This window comes from Papilio machaon, chromosome 23 (genome assembly GCF_912999745.1).
Source record: "Papilio machaon chromosome 23, ilPapMach1.1, whole genome shotgun sequence".
Classification (NCBI taxonomy): domain Eukaryota; kingdom Metazoa; phylum Arthropoda; class Insecta; order Lepidoptera; family Papilionidae; genus Papilio; species Papilio machaon.
The window spans coordinates 875317-897511 of NC_060008.1; the positions used below are offsets into that span (position 1 = coordinate 875317).

The following is a 22195-nucleotide window of genomic DNA, read 5'->3' on the forward strand; positions in this document are numbered from 1 at the left end:
AAATATCTTTCTAGGTATTGCAGATGAGTAGAGATGAGATGATTAAAAACTTCATGATATTTTGTTTAAATCGATTTATATATAAGGATATATATTATATACTTTAATAAAAATATATAAGATATTATTTTAATAGTAACAGCACGTTATATCTATTGTCCATCCAAAAAATATATTGAGTAACTTTGATATCTTGCGCGTAGACCTTTAAGAAACACTTTCACGGCAGAGCCGGGCATACCCGGGTGGGGGGAGCACGAGGCGTGACGACTACATCGATCGGTCACGCCCCGCCGGCCCGGGTGAATCGATACAACCGGGTATAACCGGGTGTTTGTTTTGATTTCGGATATTGTCTACTTTCTATATCAGGCTAAAAATTATTTCAACAACTACATATTATACTAATTTCATTGACTATGTTAGTTTATTATGTTATCTCTTTTAAATTTGGGGATTATTAAGTTGTGGGACAAGGATAGATATGCTTCCGTTAGGTTCTCTACTAAGGCACTTTTTAGGTTTGTATATTTTTCAATATGTCATCAAAAGATTTTTATTTTCATTTAAGTACCTTATATTAGGTATAGTCAGCTCTTGATTATTGGTAGTTGATCGTTATACTCTACACTCTATTACTAACAATTACAGTGACTAATCGTTGGTTTCTGAGACATAAATCCCTATATAAAAACATATCGTTATATATATTTGGTCAAAGGTAATGCGATATGTTTTATACAGGTTTTTTTGTCTACGTTTGGATAATTTTCTACGTTTTTATCTGAACTGTTAAAAAGATAACAACAACACGACAAAATATTAAATTCATAAGTCGTTTTTTTCATATACTATAGGAAAATCCGTTTTAATACAAATAACATTGCAAACTAACCAGATAATGTACGTTTTGTCAACTTGTCGTCATCGCACGGGCTTCGATTGTGTCCGGTTTTGCTCGGCTGCGCGCCAGCACGCCCGGTCTCACCCGGTCTCACCCGGGTGCCCGGTTGCCCGGTCGATACGCCCGGTTCATGGCCGTGTACGGATCATTAATTATGCTCTATTTACTACTTTATTGATAATATTTGTAAAATTCAATTCATCAAAGTTATTGATGTTTCTATTGACTTTAACTCACGAAGAAAGGTATCTGGTTTAATTTAATTCGATAACAATAATGTTATTGTTTCTTGTACAATTCAGTCTATGTCTAAACATTCAAAGAACAAAGTCGTTAACTATTCCACAAATTTGTCTGCAAAACTTCATATTTTTACAGTAGAAACCTTTTAATGAAATGGGTTACGACGACAAATTCAGCATGAATATTTCATAGTTCCTCAGTTACCACAAAAAAACGGATAAAAAGACTGTTTTTAAAACAGCTGAACACCTATTGCAGGTCCCATCGAAGTCTTAATTACTAGTTTTGTTTGTAAAACAGCCCATTTTAACAACACTTTAAATTTACTAAGCTATTATAGGAAGATAGTATCGCTGTCCTGGCTTACTGACGCCAGTTTACATTATGCCAGTGTAGCCGTTTTCTACGAATATGTTGTTTTCAAATTTTGATGAAAGATTGCTACAGATGTTTGACGGATTACATATTTCAATAATTTACTCATTCTTGTATCCCCAGGTCACGGCGGTGTTAACCAACTGGGTGGTGTGTTCGTCAACGGTAGACCTCTACCAGATGTGGTGCGGCAGAGGATAGTTGAGCTGGCGCACAGCGGCGTTCGTCCGTGTGATATCAGTAGACAGCTGCGCGTCTCCCACGGCTGCGTCTCCAAGATACTGTCCAGGTACGCCATGTTGTAAGCCAGCAATAACCCAGCGGCAAGTCAGTAAATTTGCGTGTTGAGTTTTCAAGACAAAAACTCAAAGAAGTGTAAGAAAGAAAATCAGAAAATACAGCATTATTTATCGAATCTTTTTCAATAATAATCTCATAACATACTTATTGTTTACTAGCTGTCGCTCGCGACTCTGTCCGGGCGTATTTAAAAAAAAAAGTAATATGTAACCTATGTGTTTTTCCAGATTATGTTCTACAACTGTGTCAAATTTCATCAAGATCCGTTGAGCAGTTCCGGAGATACCTTCAAACAAACATTCCTCCATCTGTCCATCCATCTAAACATTCGCATTTATAATATCAGTAAGATTTAAATCGAATAATATCCTATACGCGGTATCCATTTCCAAACTAGCATAACTTTGTTAATCTAGCACCCTTGCCGAAATAACCAAGCACTCAAAGTAACTTGTGGCATAAGATAAAAATAAACTAAAATCATATTTAACTAGATGAGAGAACAGCTTAAACGTAGCAGTAAAGACAAGAACAATAGCAAATGACATAAGTATGATAGCGGATGTGCTCAAAGTGCGCGCACGCGCCGCGCCCGCGCCACTGCGGAACGACGCACACATAAACCGTCTGTATTTGTGTATGTATGTAACTGTAGACTAATACTGTATGGATACAGTAAATAACAACGCTACTTAAGTGGATAGGTAGAGATGATGAATTTCAACCTAACAACATTTAGTGCTAAACTAAGTAATTGAAAGTAGAATTCTGTACAACAGTCACAGTGATTTTTTCAATTTATTTTGTTACAAATGATGAGTTAAAGTCCAGTTATACCTTAATATTATAAATGCGAATGTTTAGATGGATGGATGTTTGTTTGAAGATATCTCCGGAACGACTGTACGGATCTTAATGAAATATGGCACAGATGTAGAACATAATCTGGAAGAACACATAGGCTATTTATTACGTTTTTTAATACGGAGACGGAGTCGCGGACGACAGCTAGTTGTTAAATAAAGGTAGCTAATAGGATTTTTTTAGGAATACTAATCTATAATTAGTTATTTAATTTAAATGTAATATAAAAACTAAAATATGTCATTAAAAGGTGTCCCTTTAGGCAAGGTTCCGAAGATACTGGCAGCGTTCCCCCTTTGAATGGCTAGACTAATTCTTTGTCCGAGGTAGCTGCCAGCTCTTCGGTCTCCTGTGATTTCGACTAACCTTTTTGCTGTTTCCTTAAAAAGCCTTCAAGCGCTAGGAATAATATAAGTATTTGCATATTGACTCCCTATTATTAGTAGAATAGACCAATATATTGTTACAAACATTGGTCTACTTACTGGTCTAGAATAAAATATATAACATACTGGTTGGTACAAAACAGAGTATGAGAGATAGAAATTACACATACAAATGTACGAAGTAATGAATGTAGGTGCAATCTACAGCCCGCGTTGGACGCTCGCTATTGTCTGTTTTAAATTGAAACTGGACTTTATAGTGTTGTGATACTATTTAAAGTTTAACATGAATTCTGATATTAAAGTATTTAATTTCTTGCAAATTTTATACATCGTTCTAGACAATGTTAAACTTAAGTAATCTCATTTTTCATTAGAATAAAAAAATGCTAACATCAGAGGTTAATGCAGCAACTTTTTCTGGTAAATTATTTTATGTAATTTAGTCTGAAATTATATACTTTTTGTTTAAAAATTGTGATGTATTTAAAAAAAAATAATTAACACTGACTTTTATCATTTACTTAACCATATTGTTATCTTTATTTTTATATAAGGAAACGACAGAGATGACAACATTGTCATTTTGTTTGTCAATAAGAACTCATGTTTGTATTATCTACTAGGTATTGCTCGCGGTTCCGTCCGTATTAAATAAATCTGGAATTAAAAAAATTAGTAGCCTATGTGTTCTTCCAGGCTATGTTCTACATCTATACTAAATTTCAGCAAGATCCGTTTAGCGGTTCTGTATATACCTTCTAATAAACAACCATCCATACATACATATAAACATTCGCATTAATAATATCAATGTCCTTATACAATCATCAATTGAGATCAATTTTGTTGATGAGATTATCGTGGTACTGTTTTCACTCGCTCATCCCTATTCCCATGGGAGCGCGGGGTACGCGAGCGTTAGGGGAAAGGGGTGTAAGGGGACGGACATCAGCTCTCAATAGAAACACCCTGTATCGCTTTTCAATTTATTTGTGCGCCCTTTACTAACGCTGTTGTTTTGATAGTAGTGTTTCTATGTTGCTGGATATTTTAAATTGTTGCCGTTTTCACTGCAGAAACTTGTTCAAAAACATATTGCGATAAAATTTGAAATGTTAAGATAGGATTATAACGATAAATAAGACATTGGTACATATTTTAATGTGAACATTTTACGCATTGTTTAGACACATTTATACGAAACTATCTTACTAATATTATAAATGCGAATGTATAGATGGATGGATGATCTCTCCGGAACGGCTCAACGGATCTTGATGAAATTTGGTACAGACGTAGAACATAATCTGGAAAAACACAGAGGGTATTAATTAAGTTTTTTTTTTAATTCCTCGCGAACAGAATCGCGGGTAACAGGTAACGTTAAATAACTTCTGTCTTCGTATTCTGGGCCTTCAGTTATTACGCTATACAATTTTCCGGTTTTAAATAATAAAAACAACCTAAATATAACATAAATGAAAGTAGTCCGCTCGGTCCTGCATCCGTATATAATAATTAGTCCGTTTTTTTGCTGTCCGTACGTCTGTAGGCAGAAAGCGTGACTGCCCACACTTCCGTTCGTAGCTAGCAACACTAAGGGTAACTAGTTATTTGAATTTAGACTCTATACAGTTGATTATAAAGTCTATGTTTGTGATTTTTAATAACCATTGAGATCTATGTTACCAACATCTGATATAGAAATTTTTAGTGTTTTTGAATTGATTACATTTTAATTAATTAGTTCCGATGTGTTTGTTTTTATTTTTAATTGACTAGCTTTTCCCCGCGACTTCTACTTTACGGAATTAAAGAAAATAATTCTAATAATAAATAGCCTTGTTATTCAATGAAAATGTAACTTTCCAATGTCAAAAGATTTTTTGAATTCGGTTCAGTAGTTTTTGAGTTTATTAGTTATACATAATAAAATAAAAATCTTTCCTCTTTATGAGTATAAGATATAAATGTAGATAAAATTACAAAAATGTTATTTCGTATAAATATTTTCTATTACGCTTCTTGGTTATGAAAAGCATTTTTTTATTTATGAAACTAGCTTTTGTCCGTGACTTTGTCCGTGCGGAATTAATGGATGAATAGTAGTACTATACGTTATTGACACTATGTTATATATCTGTGCTAAATTTCAAGAAGATATATAGAACCTTTGTAGAGTTATCGAGTAAATATGTTAATCAAACGTATCCTACGGGAACCTTACACATGTTCAGGATCATAAATAGCCTATGTTTTCTTTTAGACTGTATTCTACATTTATACAAAATATCATCAAAATCCGTTTCTTCGTTTTGGAGATATCTAGTAACAAATCAATCCAAACATTCGCATTTATAATATCAGTAAGATTGTACAATGAATGGAGCAATTTTACAATCTAAAAATTTTAACTGTTCTCTTTTAAATTATAATTATATATATTTTTTTTTAATTTAAATTTAAAGAATTTTCCTAATTTAATATAACGTTTCAAGTATTAAATAATAAATGGATTCAAGTTACATTAAATTTGAAGCTTAACACTAAGCTAGAGTCATGTTAAGTTAGTTACGTGCCCTCGTTGGTACGCGTTATCTTGATCACCAATATGTCCAATATGCGACAAATTGATATTGAGTCCTTTATTGATGACAAATTGGTGACAAGCTATCGTATCTATAGTGTTGATCTATATTCAACTTACTATGTTCAAGATGTAGGATTTGACTATAGATAGATTTTTGAATAGTACAGAAAGATAGACATCTGTCCCAGTGCGTATAAGTCTAAATTAAGTTACGGCAGGTCACTAGCGCCACTCCAATCCATGTCAAAAAAGTTTCATCGGTATTTTTGTCATACTGTAGCTGTCTTGATTTTTTTTCTTTTATAGTATTTATTTTTATGCCTAAGTAGGTTTTATATATTCGGATCAGAACTAACTACGATAGGATAGACAATAAAAAATGTTGAAGGATTCGTGATTCAAATTAAGAAATATAAAGTTTAACTATAATGGCGAAATCATAATTGTTTCTTGTTTAATTAAAAGTACCTTAGAGTAAATTTTCTGAAACTTAATCCACACTTTAGGACTTTAATCCTCTTAGTACGTGATTGAGGTTTTTTAAAAATCAAAATTCCCTATGTCTCATTCTATATAAAACTATAACGAACTAATCGTAAAAAATGTACCCAGAATGTACTTTAAAATTATACCTTGTATATATAAAGTGCCACAGTTTCCATCATCATCATCATCACCCTGTCTTTGTTCCACTTATGTAGGGTCGGTGCACCAGGTTTCCGTCCTCCACATCAATCTATTTACCCTCATCTCAGTCGTCACTCCCTTCTTATTCATGTTACCTTTCACGCAATCCATCCATCTCTACCTCTACCTGTGTACACATCCACACTCATACTTAACGTTCTCTTTGTCACATGCGATTCTTCCCTCCTCATAACATGACCATATCACGCTAACCTTTTACTTCTTAATTTCTTCTTCTATTCTATTCTATTATTGGATAGTAGTAGTAGTGCAATATTCTATACAAACAAATATAAAGTTTAATGGCAATAAAAGAGCAACATATTCAAAAAATTCGCATTAAACAACCCTAAAAAATCATCCCTCCCCCGCCCCCGCGTACATAGCGCCCTTGTTCATAGCCCGCGTAACGTCGCGTCCTAAAGTTTTTTTTAAAACAAAGTTTACTATGAAAATGTCATTTAGAAGTTTTTTCTTTTCAATTTTTTATCTTTCCAAATAGTTTCTATGCTATAGTTAAATGTTTTCGATCAATTTTACATTGCAAAGTAAAGATTTTTGGTCTGATTACTATAATATCTTTTGGTTATCTTTGCTCTTTGGAAGTCTTGGCTTTAAACCTTTAATCTTAGAAAATATCTACTTCACGCTTCAAATTAATTGTCATTTTAATTATTTAACACTTGTCTACACGATTGTACCACTCGCCATGTCGTTCGGGGTGCGATCACACTTATAATTGACTTATCTCGATATAGCGTTTGTGAATAAGTGTACAACACGCAACCCCGCACCCCGCACCCTGAGCCCCGCAACCCCACACTCCGCAACACCCCGCGCCAAATTACTTAAGTGCGGTCCAGTATTATTGTTTCTATCTGCGTAATCTACCGCTCTGTAACGAGCTTAAAGCTTCGGAGCTTTGAGCTTTACAGCGGTTGTTTTGGATTCTGATTACATTATACCTTTGATGTTTGGTTTATGTTCATAAATACAATAACTGAAAGTCGTTTGATGGTAATGTGTAGATTTTTCTTGCTCTCAGTGATTACCAATTTAAAAAAAAAATACCAAAAAAACTAATAAGTATTGTTACCTATTGTTCTTCCAGATTATGTTCTACATATGTGGCAAATTTCATCAAGATCCGTTGAGCCGTTTTGGAGATACCTTCAAACAAACATCCATCCATCCAATCATCCATCTAAACTTTCGCATTTGTAATATTAGTAAGAATGTCGGCAAATTACTGTATTTCGTTAGTTTCATGTATTAGTTACAGTATATATATCGGCGTGACCATCTTATAAAAATATCTCACTGTTGAAATTAATTAAATAACTCTTGTAAATACGTTCTTACAATCGATTAATTGATTAAAACTTCATTTATTGTAATTTTTAGATTAATTTACAAACGATTACTAAATTCAAACACTTTATTGTAAGTCTCATGAGGGTATAAATAAGAATGTTCCGGCGGCACAGAGTCAGCCTCCGTACGACCGCCGGAGTGTTCAGAGCTCTTTAAGGAGGCAAAAACTCTGCTGAGAAATATAAGGATATTGATCAAAGGCTCCGTTTCATTTAAGGATGAGCAATGCTAAAAATGATGTTAGTGGTGCTACCACCACTGACGTTGTGTGTTTCTCAAACACTTCGGGCGGTGCTCATCCGACATATATTAGACGAAAATTAGGTGGTGGTGTCTGTCGACTTGTGTTCTTCCCCTTCATCTTCATAGATGTTTATTATAGAAGATTCTAGATGTATTCCGTTCTAAGATCTACGAAGTTTAGCTGTTAATGTCTTACAGTCTTTGCTTCTACCTAAATATTGTTACCCTGGGTTTTCAAAGCTGAAACATTTGTGTAAAAACATATTAAGATACCCTTGAAATAATCGAGACATCAATATGTTTTACGTAGTTAAACAAGTGTCACAAATTTGTATAATTAAAAAAGCTAAATATCTTTGGTAAAAGACAGAAACAACAGAAATGTCAACAATGCTTTTCATATTATCTGTTTACAAGTGGTAATGTAGACAATGTATTATTATCAAAGAGACAGCAATCCCGGGCCCCGAGTCCCGCCTGTCCCGCGGGACTCCCGTTGTCCCTAACACGCTCTGTCACTGACACAGGGATACAGACATTGTCCAAAATATTTTGAATTTACGATAATGTTACACAAATTCAAATTTGGAACAATTCAACATGGAACAAATAATTCAAATTTGGAACAAGCAATTCAAATTTTAAATGTCCGCCATTTTTCTTACATTTTCTTTCCCTAACTGCTTATAACGCTCTGCGATATATTTCATAGATTCTCATATACCAGCTCTAAAATAACGTCCTTATTCTTGTAGAGATAATAATTTCTTTTTTATAAAATGAACCCATAACTCTAACCAACCAGTTGCAAACAGTGAAATCAAATTATGAATAAAAAAAACATCGTCAGCGACAATAAATCACAAAGCAAACGGGGCTGCACTTTAAACGAAAGGGTAGGGTGTCCGGTACTAATCAAATTGTCATAATACAGTCCCATTATTTTATTGGCCTGCCTGAATTTAATTTCGTCGATGGTAATACCATCTCTCAGGGGACGCGGGCGTGAGTGCGTAGGGTTGTACGGCTGGTTTGGGAATCGAGAATCGTCTCTTTACCATATGGTCGTGATTTCTCGCTTGCGAAATTTTGATTATTTTTCTTTTGTTGTCACTTCGCTTAATAAAGAAAAGAATGATCGTTAGTTTTTGAAACCAGTGTTGTGTAGATCACACAACATCCGCGCTGGCTAACATACCCTAAGTTAGGGGGTGACTAGGTCATAGGCAACCACACTGACCAAGAGCGGGTTGACTTCATACACATATCTGTGAATTTCTTCTCAGATATGTGCAGGTTGCATCGCGATGTTTTTCCTTAACCGTAAGAACGTCGGATAAATGTACATATGTAAATCGAAAACACATTGGTACATAGCGGGATTCGAACCCAGGACCTGCAGATTGCAAGTCAAATGACGCTCTCTTCCTCCATCTTACCTTTATTTAAATTTTCGTTCTGATAGTAGACGACCATTTCTAAATTTAAGTATCCAGAACTTTTAAATGAATTATCATAACGAATTCTTTCGTCTTTAAGATCTTATCATGTTTGCGATCAGAACTTCAGTTAACATTGTCTGGTTCCATCTTAATAGACGCCAGCTGTGAATTTCTTTAAATCCAACATATTTGAAGAACATTCTAGTTTAATTTACATTCTATCTACGAGGTGAAAGTTTTAGCGTCGCATTGAGCACTCTAATGTCTTTGTAAGATAAGGGTCATCATCACCACCAGCTCGTTCTATCATAGAAGACAAGGAGAGTAACTACCAATTTCATATCATGTATTCATCCAGGTATTATCTTCCAGGTACTACGAGACGGGCAGTTTCAAGGCCGGCGTGATAGGCGGGTCCAAGCCGAAGGTTGCGACGCCGCCAGTGGTGGACGCGATCGCAGCTTACAAGCGAGAGAACCCGACGATGTTCGCATGGGAGATAAGAGACCGGCTGCTGAGTGAAGGGATCTGCAGTCAGGATAATGTGCCTTCAGTGTCTAGTATAAACAGGTATGTTTTTTTGGATAATGTTTTTCTAGCCGTAGGACTCCTTTGCTGTGACAAGCATCATTTTCCTTGACAAAACAAAGACATTATGCGTTAACACAAGTCACGGCAGTGGAATTCTACGGCATCCTAAGGTTTTACCGAAATACATAAATATACATTGTTTTATCTTTTTTTTATATCTATTGGAATTTGTTGTAGGAGTAATTCGATGCTAGATAGAACGCTAGGATGCTAGATAGAAAGGACTATATAAAAAACCATTCTATTGAAGGTAAACATGTTAATTCTGAATGTTGTTGAAAATTTACGTGTTAATAATAATCATAGCTAGTATTTAAAAAAAAAACAATGAACACATATAACTCTAGATATAAACACAGAAAAAGCATATATTTTTGTTTCCAAAATGTTTCTCATTTAAACGTAATTGTTGAGGTCCTTTGAGGGAAAAGTTTGGGCAAACTTTCCACATCATATCATTGTAAATTACGTTCTTTTGTGTTACATTAGAGTGCAGTTTTACTTGCACGATTACGTATACTAGGAAAGAGTTGGTTGTGGCCACGAAATGAGCGAAACTAATATAATATTTTGACTTTTACTTGTTCAAACATAAATTTTAAATAGGCTATTTCGTAAATAGTCGAAGTGAGTACATATATATAGTTATTCAGTTGAAAAAAAAGGCTTTCAATTCCATACCACAACCCATAGTAATAGAATGACAATATCCAATTACTTTTTAATAACGAACGTTAGCATTATCAATGATGAACCATTTTTCTTGTAGATGTAGATAATACATGAAAATAATAAATAATGTAGTTTATAACAATATCAATTGTCCGTCGTCTTCGTGGCCCGAATGGCAAGGGGTTGCGTGTCTGCGGAGAGAGGATCCCGGAAACGGAAAGTGGGGGAACAAAGATGGCGGCGCCGGAAGTCGGGACACGTGCTCGCCGCGCGCCGGACATCCCGAGCCTCGCGTCCATTGAATTATTGCCAATGGTGAAATATAATAATAATACACAATTGTAACGTTTCAACATATCACCGGGTTTTCTGGAATGATATCTTTTGTGGATCAAAAGAACATCGTTTTGCTTTTAACTTAATGATTGATTTATAATAAAAATAATATTTTATTGCATTTGGATAATATTTTCTCGTCAAAACAACTTTTAGACGGCAGAGTAACTATAACAAACTGCTTCTAAAGAAAATGTAATTTAACTTTCCACTTGTACAGACGTATCATTGGTTCTCTTTAATGTCCCTACTTACTGTCATGTTCAAACTTATTGATTACTTAAACATCTTCTTAGTGTAGATTTCTCACACTTAGTTTACACTAAAGGTTAACACTCGTTCACACCTCGTTCGCCCTGAACCGCCCCGCAGCGGTGACCCTGGTTGATGTTGAGTGGACGCCTCCACCTGTGCAAGCGAGAATAACGTATCTCGAGGTAGAGAGTCGAGGAGTTTAGTAATGCGTATTAATCTTAAGGGTTTCCCTTAGGGACCATTTATTTACTATGAATTATACAGTTAAAGGCATATAGTTGACATTACGTGTCAATTGCTCCCATACTATACAACCAGTGACATTATTCAAGATTATCAACATTTATGGTGAAAATATTTATCGCAATTGGCAACATTCACGGCTCTAATAACGCGTAGTGTTACCAGATAAGATAAAACTCCCCACTTATTGTCAGTGTTGTTATTAATTTGTCGACGCGTGTCATTTTTATCTTTCGTATCTGTCCGCTACCGTTTATTAATTTAGGTTGAAGGTATCCGCTGATAATTTGTTGACAGATTACTTGTGTCGATTTTGATTGCACGCTGATATCGCTTGGTAATGAAAAGTTTATGTAAGCTTAGGCTAAGTATTACATGCGAAGTAAAACTAATATTGTTCGTGATGAAACATGCATAATTTTGATCCTCTTTCTCTTCCCATCCCTTTCTTATAAGTAAGGGGAGTTAAAGAGATAAAGTAAGAGAGTTAAAAAGGGGAAGTGTTTTTGACGGTGGAGGTGACGGATAGGAAGGGAATATATCCTCTTTCTATGCGTCCTCTCTATTGCCGATTAAAGGTAGGCAACGCATTTGCAATTGCGGATGTCTATGGGCAGCGGTCACTTCGCCTTTGGGCGTATTCGTTTGTCACCTTGTGATATAAAAAAAAATACTTATAGTAATGTAAATTTTTGGACCATTTTTAGAAAGACGCCAAATAGCTTCTTAAAAAAAAAACAAACAGAAAAAAGAACTAAATCATAATCATCGTCATCAAGGGCCTGTGACAATCTAATGCATTAACTATACTAAAACAAATAATATACCAATATTATTATAATAGCTGTCGCCCGCGACTCCGTCCGCGCGCAGATAAAAAAAAATGAAAAATAGATGTTGGCCGATTCTCAGACCTACTGAATATGCTCAGAAAATTTCATGAGAATCGGTCAAGCCGTTTCGGAGGAGTACGGGAACGAAAACTGTGACACGAGAATTTTATATATTAGAAATTAGATTTTATGACGTTACTGTCACCATAAACAAATACTATATAACATAATAATAAATTCCCTAAAATAATTAAACAATATAAAACATAAATCAACGTAATTTTTCTCTATATTTTGAAATATTCATTCATTCACTCATTTAAGTATGGGAGTTCGCGAGCAAATTTAAAAGCAAATTTGGGTTCGAGTCAGCAGTCATTCATTCGTCCATTCGTAGGGAGCGAGAGTCCATTATCGAACAATAAACCAGGATTATTGGTCTCAATAAACAGCCGCTCGCCTGGGGGACTTTTTAAATCGTATTAGTGAAGTTTGCGTTTTAAATTGGCAACATTGCTATTGTTTTCAGGAGAACCTGAGGGAGTTCTGATGTCATTATATCTTTCGAGCTTTTGTTTTATTTAACGTATAATATTTGAGATACATTAATAGGAGAATTAACTAATTTACTAGAAACAATTTAACTCTATATGTATGTTAGCTTTTAGTATAAATTTAATTTTATGCATGGAAAAAAAATCAAAATGTGAAGATAATCTATTTTTCGTATATCTATCCTATTAAAAAAAAACTTGAGAGGTGTCAAGGGACACCCGGATGGAACGAAGTTCCTTTCGATTAATTAGTGAAGGAACCAATGTTTATTCTATGAATAAAAAACTTAAGGCTTCACAAGAAGTACATTTTATTTCTATGAATTTTCGTTATATATTGTCACGTCGTTGCCATGGTGAAGTAGCGCTCATTCGTCGTTAACATATGTTACTTACTATAGCAAAGAGTGTCGTGACAACTTTTCGTAAGAATTTTTTCCGTCTAGTCCCCTTTCACAACGCGCGATAACTTCGTTCCAAAATTAAAATTAAAAAATTCTCCACAGAATCGAAAGTCGACAGTCAATTTTAAAGCAATTGCGTGCTCAATACAAGGGCGATTCTCGCCCCACGACACGTTTCCGACACGTGTCCGCCACGAGGCGGTAATGCGACGTCGGTGTGCGGTCGTGGGGATCCTAAATACGAATCTATTTGAGTGGAAGCATCGTCTTGACTATTATTGTGTAGTTTACTGAGACTATTCCAAGTGTGAGGAATTAAGAGTTGTTGTAATCTTATGTTTATTGCTTTTAATATTTTGATATTAAAGCTGAGAAATAGTTTTTAGATCTGCTCAATTTGATTTAATGGATCTTACTAGAATTTTCGATTCATTTCTTTAAATATATAAAAGAATAAATTATTTTACATTGTTTAAAAACTTTTGGTCAGCTTTTTTCATTGCAGAAAGAAACCAGAAAGAAAAAAAATAGATGTATTTCATTTTAATAAAATACTTAAGTTTATTTAGATGTATAAAATAATAAATATCAAAAAGTTAACTTGAAAATAAATCGTATAAAAATCAACTCACCGAAACAGAAAAGACATAATCATAAAAATGCCCATGAAACAATACAATAAAAAAGAGCGGACCGAATAAAAAAAAATTGCCAAGTCGCAGAAAAAAAAACACCAAGACATTTTTTAATCGAGGGCACCGCGTCGTTTGTAATTGGATCCATAATTCTGCCGGCCCCGTTTTGACATTTGATTTTTTTTGTGTAGCGCGAAATTGTGTAACTCGTGATAGGGTAATTTAGGGCTATTTTGTGGGGGGTTGAGTGCTGTCAACGATAATGTACTTTTCTTCCTGTTTTTCTTAAGATTTCTCTCGTCATTATTTCGAAATTCGTTTATTTTTTTATCATGAATTTTCAATGTTAATATAACTCTATAGATTCACGTTGTTATTTATTGTAAAGAAAATTGAATGAGGGTAATTTGTTGACATATTTATGTTATGAAATTGCAAATAAAAAAAACATTAAAATCTATCTAAGCTTTGTAACAAATATACAATATATTGGGTAACATCCTTTAATGTACAAGGGTTGAAATAAGGGTTAGTTACCCTTTCACCGGGAAACGGATGCTTCTTAATGTTTGCAGAATTATGTCCGTTAAAGTGCATTTATCATGAAATATACAATATATATATTTTTTTACAAAGTTGATATAAAATCGAGTATTTTATAACAAATATTCTTTACTAATCAAAGTAAGGAAAGAAAATCGTAACGACTAGACAAATAACACATTAAACGAATTCTTTGATAATGCATTCATCACTTTAATAAAGACATCAATCACCAAAATCCCTCTAAAGGTAAAAACTGATTACTCTATTACGACCCCTAAACTAATCTGACCTTTTTGATAAGTTCGTAATACAATTTTTGCATATGTCGACCCGAGAGATACTGGCAATAACTCACCGAGCGCTATTATCCATCATGGCGGGAAATGAACTGTCATCCCGCGACGTCTGCAAAATGGCCGCCAAACAAATAATGACATCATCGGCGCGCGATGTACCTAATTTGCTTACCTCGTATAGAAAATTATTGGAATTATAATGAGATATGTTTGTAATGTTGTCTTACGAATTTATAACTAAATAAGTAAAAAGTTTGGGTTTGAAGTGTTCGCGTTTTGATTCATATCCTTTTTTTACATCCTAATAAACATTTTGTTAAATCAATTTTAATGATAAGGAAGTTAAGTATCAAATATATCAGGTAATTACAATTAGGTTTTGTCTAAACAGGAGATCAAAGTCATTATTTCTTAAGATAAAAAAATATTTTTTTTAATTTGTTTTTGACATTTTCGTACCGCAATAAACAAATTTGCCTTCGCACGCGTTATTTTTTAACCGAACAACAGGAACAAAGCATAGGAAGCGTTACAAATCGCGACGTACGCGCGTATATTGCGGATAGATGTCGCAGCACGTGCCGCTTTAATACCCAAATGTTCCCGGGAATTTCCCGACCACAAAGTTCTAATTGATGACCCTGTACTTTTTTAGGGTTCAAAATGGTAATGGAATAAGCATGTTGTATCTATAATTTCTATTGCTTGATGATATCTTAATTTTTATTATAATGTTTATTATATCTCTGAGTGCAATTTGAAGAATGATTATTAGACTACAGTACTCTAAATATTTAAAGGACGCGTTTATCCGTTTCCCGGTTTTCCCCCAACAGATTAATAATTTGCCAAAAAAAATCATTGTATTCCAATTTCAGCTTGAACTAGCACTGACATGAAAATTGTCCAATAAATTGACTACTCAAGATGGCATACGATAGAGTTTTAGAATAATCAGTACTGTGCTAAGATTGCGGTCGAAAAATAGTAGAAGCAAAAGGATAATATAATAAGAACAACATTGTAAGCAACGCACTTGTTGATAACAAAGTATGGATTGTTTTTTATTGTGAAACATGTATTGTTATCAGGATCGTCCGCAATAAGGCGGCAGAGAAGGCGAAGCATGCACATAATCAGCAGCAGCAGCAACAGCAACAACAAGAACAAGAGATCAGTTCAGCTCAAGGCAGCGTTGTCTCCGTAAGTGTAGATATTCATTGCTTAAAAGTTAATTGGAAAAATCGTCAAAACGCTGTTTACCATAGCAATAACATTTATAGAAATATTCTTTCACATAAGATCCTATAAATAATGTACAACATTATTTCATCAGGTGATAACGCACGCGGGCAACGCACCGGGCACTACGGCTGTGCTGTCTCCAGCGGCGGAGCACGTGCCCAACACAGGCAGCTATAGTATCAACGGCATTCTCGGGATTGAGCAAGTTGATGGCTTACACAATGGTAGTAATGCGGGACTTAAGAGGAAAAGACATGAGGACCAAGGTAAGGGTAAAATGAGCTACGTGGTTGCAATTATTGTTATATTGGTCAATACATTTTTAATTTTCTTAATTCTACAAAGCCTTTTTCTTTGTTTTTTTATTCATTCTGTATTCTTGCTTCTGGTTCTTACTTTCTTGATTGTTGTATACTGTTTTTTGATATCGTTATTCATTCTTTGTTAGGAAAAAAGTAAATAAACGCGAAAGTTTGATTGAAATCCTAAATTTATCATTTTCGAAATCATTTCATTTTAACGCTAATTAGGAAATTTTAAATAGAAGTGGTATTTTAAAGGAATCCAAAAATAAATTTAATAATGTAACGGTCGGTTGAACTTTTACTTTATAAACTTGCGCACAAAGTGTGCTGCAAAAGTTGTTAGTATATAAGGTGCATGGATTAGAGCAGAACCCCGTGCCTTACGAAGACTGTGCTATAGTGATGTGCCAGTGTCAAATAAATTTTAAATAGTTCGAAGAGCTAAAACTCAATCCGGTTGATGTTGATGTTGGCCTGATTTGTTCAATTATTCTGACTCGACTTTAAACGCGGCGGTACGATTATATCAATTGGTTTCTTAAACCGAGAGAAAAGCATATTATTATTATTATTAAAAGCACTATGGAATTGGCACGAAATATACTAACCGCATATTTTATGTTTTTCTTTAATTAATTATGAACACTTCAATTAAACACACTAATCTTAAGACTTAAAAAATAATTTAGATAACTCTTTTTGCCTTTTCGTTCCATTCCGTTCATTGTTTGTTTGTCTATTTAAATAAGGCCTCTTTTTCTGATAATTTCATAGAAATTCAATCAATTCTTTAAAAAAATTCTTACTAATTTTATCGATAATTATTTATATAACAGCACATCACTAGCGCCCTGTAACCATAGCGCAGTGCACTCAGCGGAACCAGCAAGATTTACTGAGCTATTAAATCTCCAGCACAAATTCTGCCCATGTTATATTACCTTATAATTTCTCCTCATACATATTTTCTTTCTAGACTTTATGGTACATTCTAGCTCGCTATCTGCAAAGAACTAGCGTAAAATCCCCATTTATTGACGACTAGTTGTCGCCCGCGACTCCGTCCGCACGGAGTTAAAAAAAATAGTTAGTAGCCTATCTGTTCTTTCAGACTATGTTCTACATCTGTACCAAATTTCATCAAGATCCGTTGAGTCATTCCGAAGATACCTTCTAACAAACATCCATCCATCCTTCTAAACTTTCGCATTTATAATATTAGTAAGATTATTAATTTCTTTGTATGTTTGTAGGTCTCAATTGTTTATTTCAAATCTAAGTCCAACCTTTAAGAAGGATACAAATCAAATATACACAAAGATTGTTTTATTAAATTTCTATTTTTTATATAAATATAATATATATATATAAATATAAATTTCTATATCTTAATATATATTCCACATATGGGATGTATACTATGTTCTAAGAGTGAGAAAGATTGCGGTTATGTACAAGAAATTGACAAAGTAATAAATAATTATTCCATTGTCAACAGACGAGAACCGAGACTTCAACAGCCATTCAGAAGACGACGTGAAGAGACAGAGAAGTCATTACAATGGCGATCAAATATACTCTAACGTAAGTAACATTTATTTACAAAAAGAAGCACTCAACAAGAACTCCAGACATAGTTGTCAATTACTCAGACTCAGAGTAGATCAAAGTTCACAAAAAGGAATCTAAGTGTAGATTTGCTATGAATTTTTAAGGCTAAAATCCTCTAAGTAATCAATATAGGACGCATCAATATTCAAAATTAGTTCAGTAAATTTTCGGGATGCATAAACAGAGCAAACTCCTGTTTTTATTTATAGAATAGAATAAATGTATTTCGCTAAATATGAAAGCGCTAACCTGACGTTGGCTAATGCACAAACCGTGCCAAAGCCAAAAATAAAGAAGAAGAAGAAGAAGAAAGCGCTTAAAAATTAATTACTACAGAGAAGAGAATATGGTAAAAGGTAACCAGGTCAACTAATCTAAAGACGGCCAAGGATTTCTTCCCTAAAATGGTTTTTAGCTGGCCTTTTTGCACTTACCCGATATTCCTATAAGTGTTATTCACATAGTCTAATATATAAAATTCTCGTGTCACAGTTTTCGTTGCCATACTCCTCCGAAACGGCTTGACCGATTCTCATGAAATTTTGTGAGCATATTCAGTAGGTCTGAGAATCGGCCAACATCTATTTTTCATTTTTTTTTAACTGCGCGCTGATGGAGTCGCGGGCGACAGCTAGTAATTTATAATTATAATTTGTTAACAGCTTTGGTCATCGAAATGGAGCCTCAAAGATGAATACAAGCTGCTGTCAGAGCTGGGTGGTGCGGGTGGTGCGGGCGGATACTACGGCGAGCTGTTCGACGCGCCCTACGAGCATGCCGCACATCCACACTACACGCCACACTCGGGTAAGTAAACGCAAGACATCATCATCATCATCAGATCAGTATACGTCCCCACTGAGGGGTTCGGAGTCTACCCTAAGTCAGGTAACTAGGCCATAGTCAACCACACTAGCCCAGTGCGGGTTGACTTCACACATATCTTTGAATTTTTGAATTTCTTCTCAGATATGTGCAGGTTGAATCACAATGTTTTCCTTGAACATAAGAATGTCGGATAAATTTGGTGGGATTCGGTCCCAGGATCTGCAGCTTACAAGTAAACTGCTTCTAAGACACCGATTACGTATAAAAGTTTTATAAGAAGAAAATACCTGAACACCACATCTTATAAATTCTTTGACTTCGTCGACGTCACGGAAAGTTGAACATTATCGGGATGATGATTTTTTTGAGACAATTTTACACCAAACAGGGTTAATATAGCAACAGATATAGTGTTCTAAAATGTCAACAAAACAACCGCAAATCTACGGGGAATCCGATGAAAACAGTTAACCAATCCGAATAGCATTACATAGCTCGAGGAATTGAGTTTTCAGGCCGTGACAAATCATTGTTTAATAGTCAGTTTTGGGATGTAGATGTTTCTCAAACATCTGTTTTTACAATACATACTCTTTCTAATTCATCTAGATGTTATTCATTATATTTATAATTCAACACAATTTCATTACATTTGATTTTTTTAAGAAAATTCTGATATGTCTTTTATATAAATACTATTTCTCGATCGCGACTTCATCCGCTTATATTAATAAAAAAGAAACTAAATTTATAAACTAATCTATTTCATATCTATTCCAAATTTCATACACACACACACACAATACATCCATCCATCTTTATAAATTCACATAACAGCGTCTTTCCACTGTCGAAATTATATTATGATATTAACATAAGTATTTTTTTTTGTTTTATCAGAATCTTTCAACAGTACTAACTAAAGTTATTGACACAAAAATTAAAGTAACAGAGGATCACGTTCCCCCTCGTATTATCTTACTGAGAGGACCAGGATGCGGTCACCTCTGAATGGATTGTATTCGCTTCCGATTGATTCTATTGTTTATTTCTTACTTACGAATATGATGTGTTGAATGGATTGTCAAACATGTTTTCGGATTATTGTGATGATGGGATGTTTTCCTTCACCGTTAGTAGATCCTTCATTATCAGAATGTCGGATAAATATAGATCTACATATGATTTTTTAAATCGAAAAACAAATTGGTACATCGGTTTAGTGCGGTCAAGTGCTTAACGACGCTCTCAGAATCTGAATGTAATATTTTTGGTTAACATTTACGAGCCTTAAACTTTTCAATTTTGATCATTTTTAAAAAAAAATCATTTTTTTACTTCACACTTATTAGCTTCAATAGGGTAGGGTTGGTGACAGGCAGGCGGCCGGCCGTAAAAACTTAAGCCAAAACTTTAAGGTTCATAAAACCTTGTGTGCCGACCCTACGTAAGTGGGATAAGGCCAGGGAGATGATGATGATGATGATGACTTATTAGATTCAATAGTCCTTGCGTCTTCTTTTGTTTTGTAAACGTATTTGCTACAGGTGTGTATTTATCAATGAAAGTATTTCCAATAGGTGACCGCTTCCCATGGCGGCTGACCGCACTTCGCGGTTGCTCTCAGCGATATCCGTTACGATTGCGTCTCTGTAGTCACGTGGGAAATGAGTTCCGATACTTATGTGGAGAAGATATTTTATATTAAGGTGAAATTCGCCCGCTTCTTAGATGGTTGAATATTTTTTTTATTCAGGAAATAAAGGGATCAATGTCTTAAAGACAACAACAGTATTCTTTTTATCGTATAACATATAAAGAATATATAAATAAACAAACACATAAACATAGCTCCGTAATTCATGACATATAAATGTTTTGAGGCTATAGTTATTTACTTAAAAATCTATGTAGCTTAAAGAATACTAAGCTGTATAGTTTAACATTTAGCCTGCATTTGTTCCTGTATTTTGGGTCCGGTCGCGTTTTTTTTTGCAAATCAATATGCACAAACTGCGTGAAAATTTTAAAATGTTAGCCTACTTGCAATACCTTCGTAACCACAAATGGAACAATTAAATATTGTCGACAAAGTGCAGTGGCATCACATCCAAGCCGGGAGTAAATCTACCGCGCGCACCGACACGCCTCGGCCGGTGCGCAATGGACGCTATCGATCACTGCTGCGAAAAAAACAACCATCAAAAAGATTTATACATGTTACATCGAAAATGGAGCATTCTTTTTTACCACGTTTGCTATTGCTTCTGTAACGAAATAGATTTCTGTATCCCTTATTTACTGGAACTACATTTATATTCTTAACTTCAGTTAGAGATGCCATATTTTATAATAGAGTAGGTCTGTATTCAAACCATCGATTCCTTTATGAAAAAGCTATTTCTATCAAATTTGGATAATGTCGTTTACATTTTCTTTGCTTAGAAAAATAAAGAGACAACTATGTTTGTTTCGGCAGTTGTAGCCCACAGTAGCTCTGCCACAGTACGATTCATGACACATTACTTTATCTTCTTAAGAGAACAAGAGAGATGACAGCATGTTCTTTTACAAGTATTTCTACAGTGGAAACATGAAGTAAAAGATCTTCTTTCTACAGCTACGAACGATTCGACGGGGTCGAACGGGGGCGCGGGTGAGCCCCCGTCGGCGGCGGCCAGTCCTGACGCCGCAGCTCTGGTGGTTCTGCAGCCGCCCGCGCCGCCATACCCACCTTACGCACATTACGACGGTAAGTAAGGCAATGTAAGACGACATATTGTCATATTGTTGGTCGAATACGTTCTCAAGTTGTTTAGTTTGGGCCATCAGAGGGCGCTACGTGCAATTTTTTCTCATTATATCTTTGCCTAAAAATGTCTATTTAGAATTAAAGTACTATGGAGCGGATAAGTGTCATTTTAGTATACTATAGTATTAAATAGTGTATAGTATATATAGTATACTATAGTATAAATTAAAAAAAATATATTATCCTTTCCCGAAAAGTAAAAAATTCAATATTGATTGTGCCAAATCTGTTTTTTAAGTAACAATTTTTTTTTTTTGGATAAAGTTTTTTAGAAATTACTTTAAAAAAAAATTATTCCAGTAATTTAATACAAAATCACTTGAAACTTTGAGAATAAAACTCCAGTGAAACTCGACCGCAACTTGAGCACTATCCAAAGCCACTCCTAACAAAATCCAATTTTCTTCCGATGCTTTTTAACTGAAATTTTAAAAAACTAACTTGTTACTGTAATGTAGACTTTATGTTCAAACATCAAGTACTAGAATAGCATAACAGAGGTTATTATACTCTAGGTTATGACTATAGTAAGACAAGATTAGCGACATTTGCGACAAAATTACCTTTTACCTTTTAAATTTAAGTAGCTAGAAAAGAATTCATAGTTTTTTTACAGAA

The 22195-nt window shown here is 34.5% G+C and overlaps 1 protein-coding gene across 3 annotated transcripts in view; it reads left to right on the forward strand.

The window, feature by feature from the left end:
- LOC106707557 (paired box protein Pax-5) overlaps positions 1 to 22195 on the forward strand; it is a 71190-nt gene that overhangs the window by 45896 nt on the left and 3099 nt on the right. For all 3 annotated transcript variants that reach the window (XM_045683663.1, XM_045683665.1, XM_045683664.1), the window contains exons 4-10: positions 1646 to 1811; positions 9784 to 9981; positions 15868 to 15979; positions 16113 to 16287; positions 17825 to 17910; positions 18600 to 18744; positions 21386 to 21517. In XM_045683663.1, the coding sequence (XP_045539619.1) occupies positions 1646 to 1811; positions 9784 to 9981; positions 15868 to 15979; positions 16113 to 16287; positions 17825 to 17910; positions 18600 to 18744; positions 21386 to 21517 (1014 nt within the window). The remainder of the gene's footprint in view (positions 1 to 1645; positions 1812 to 9783; positions 9982 to 15867; positions 15980 to 16112; positions 16288 to 17824; positions 17911 to 18599; positions 18745 to 21385; positions 21518 to 22195) is intronic.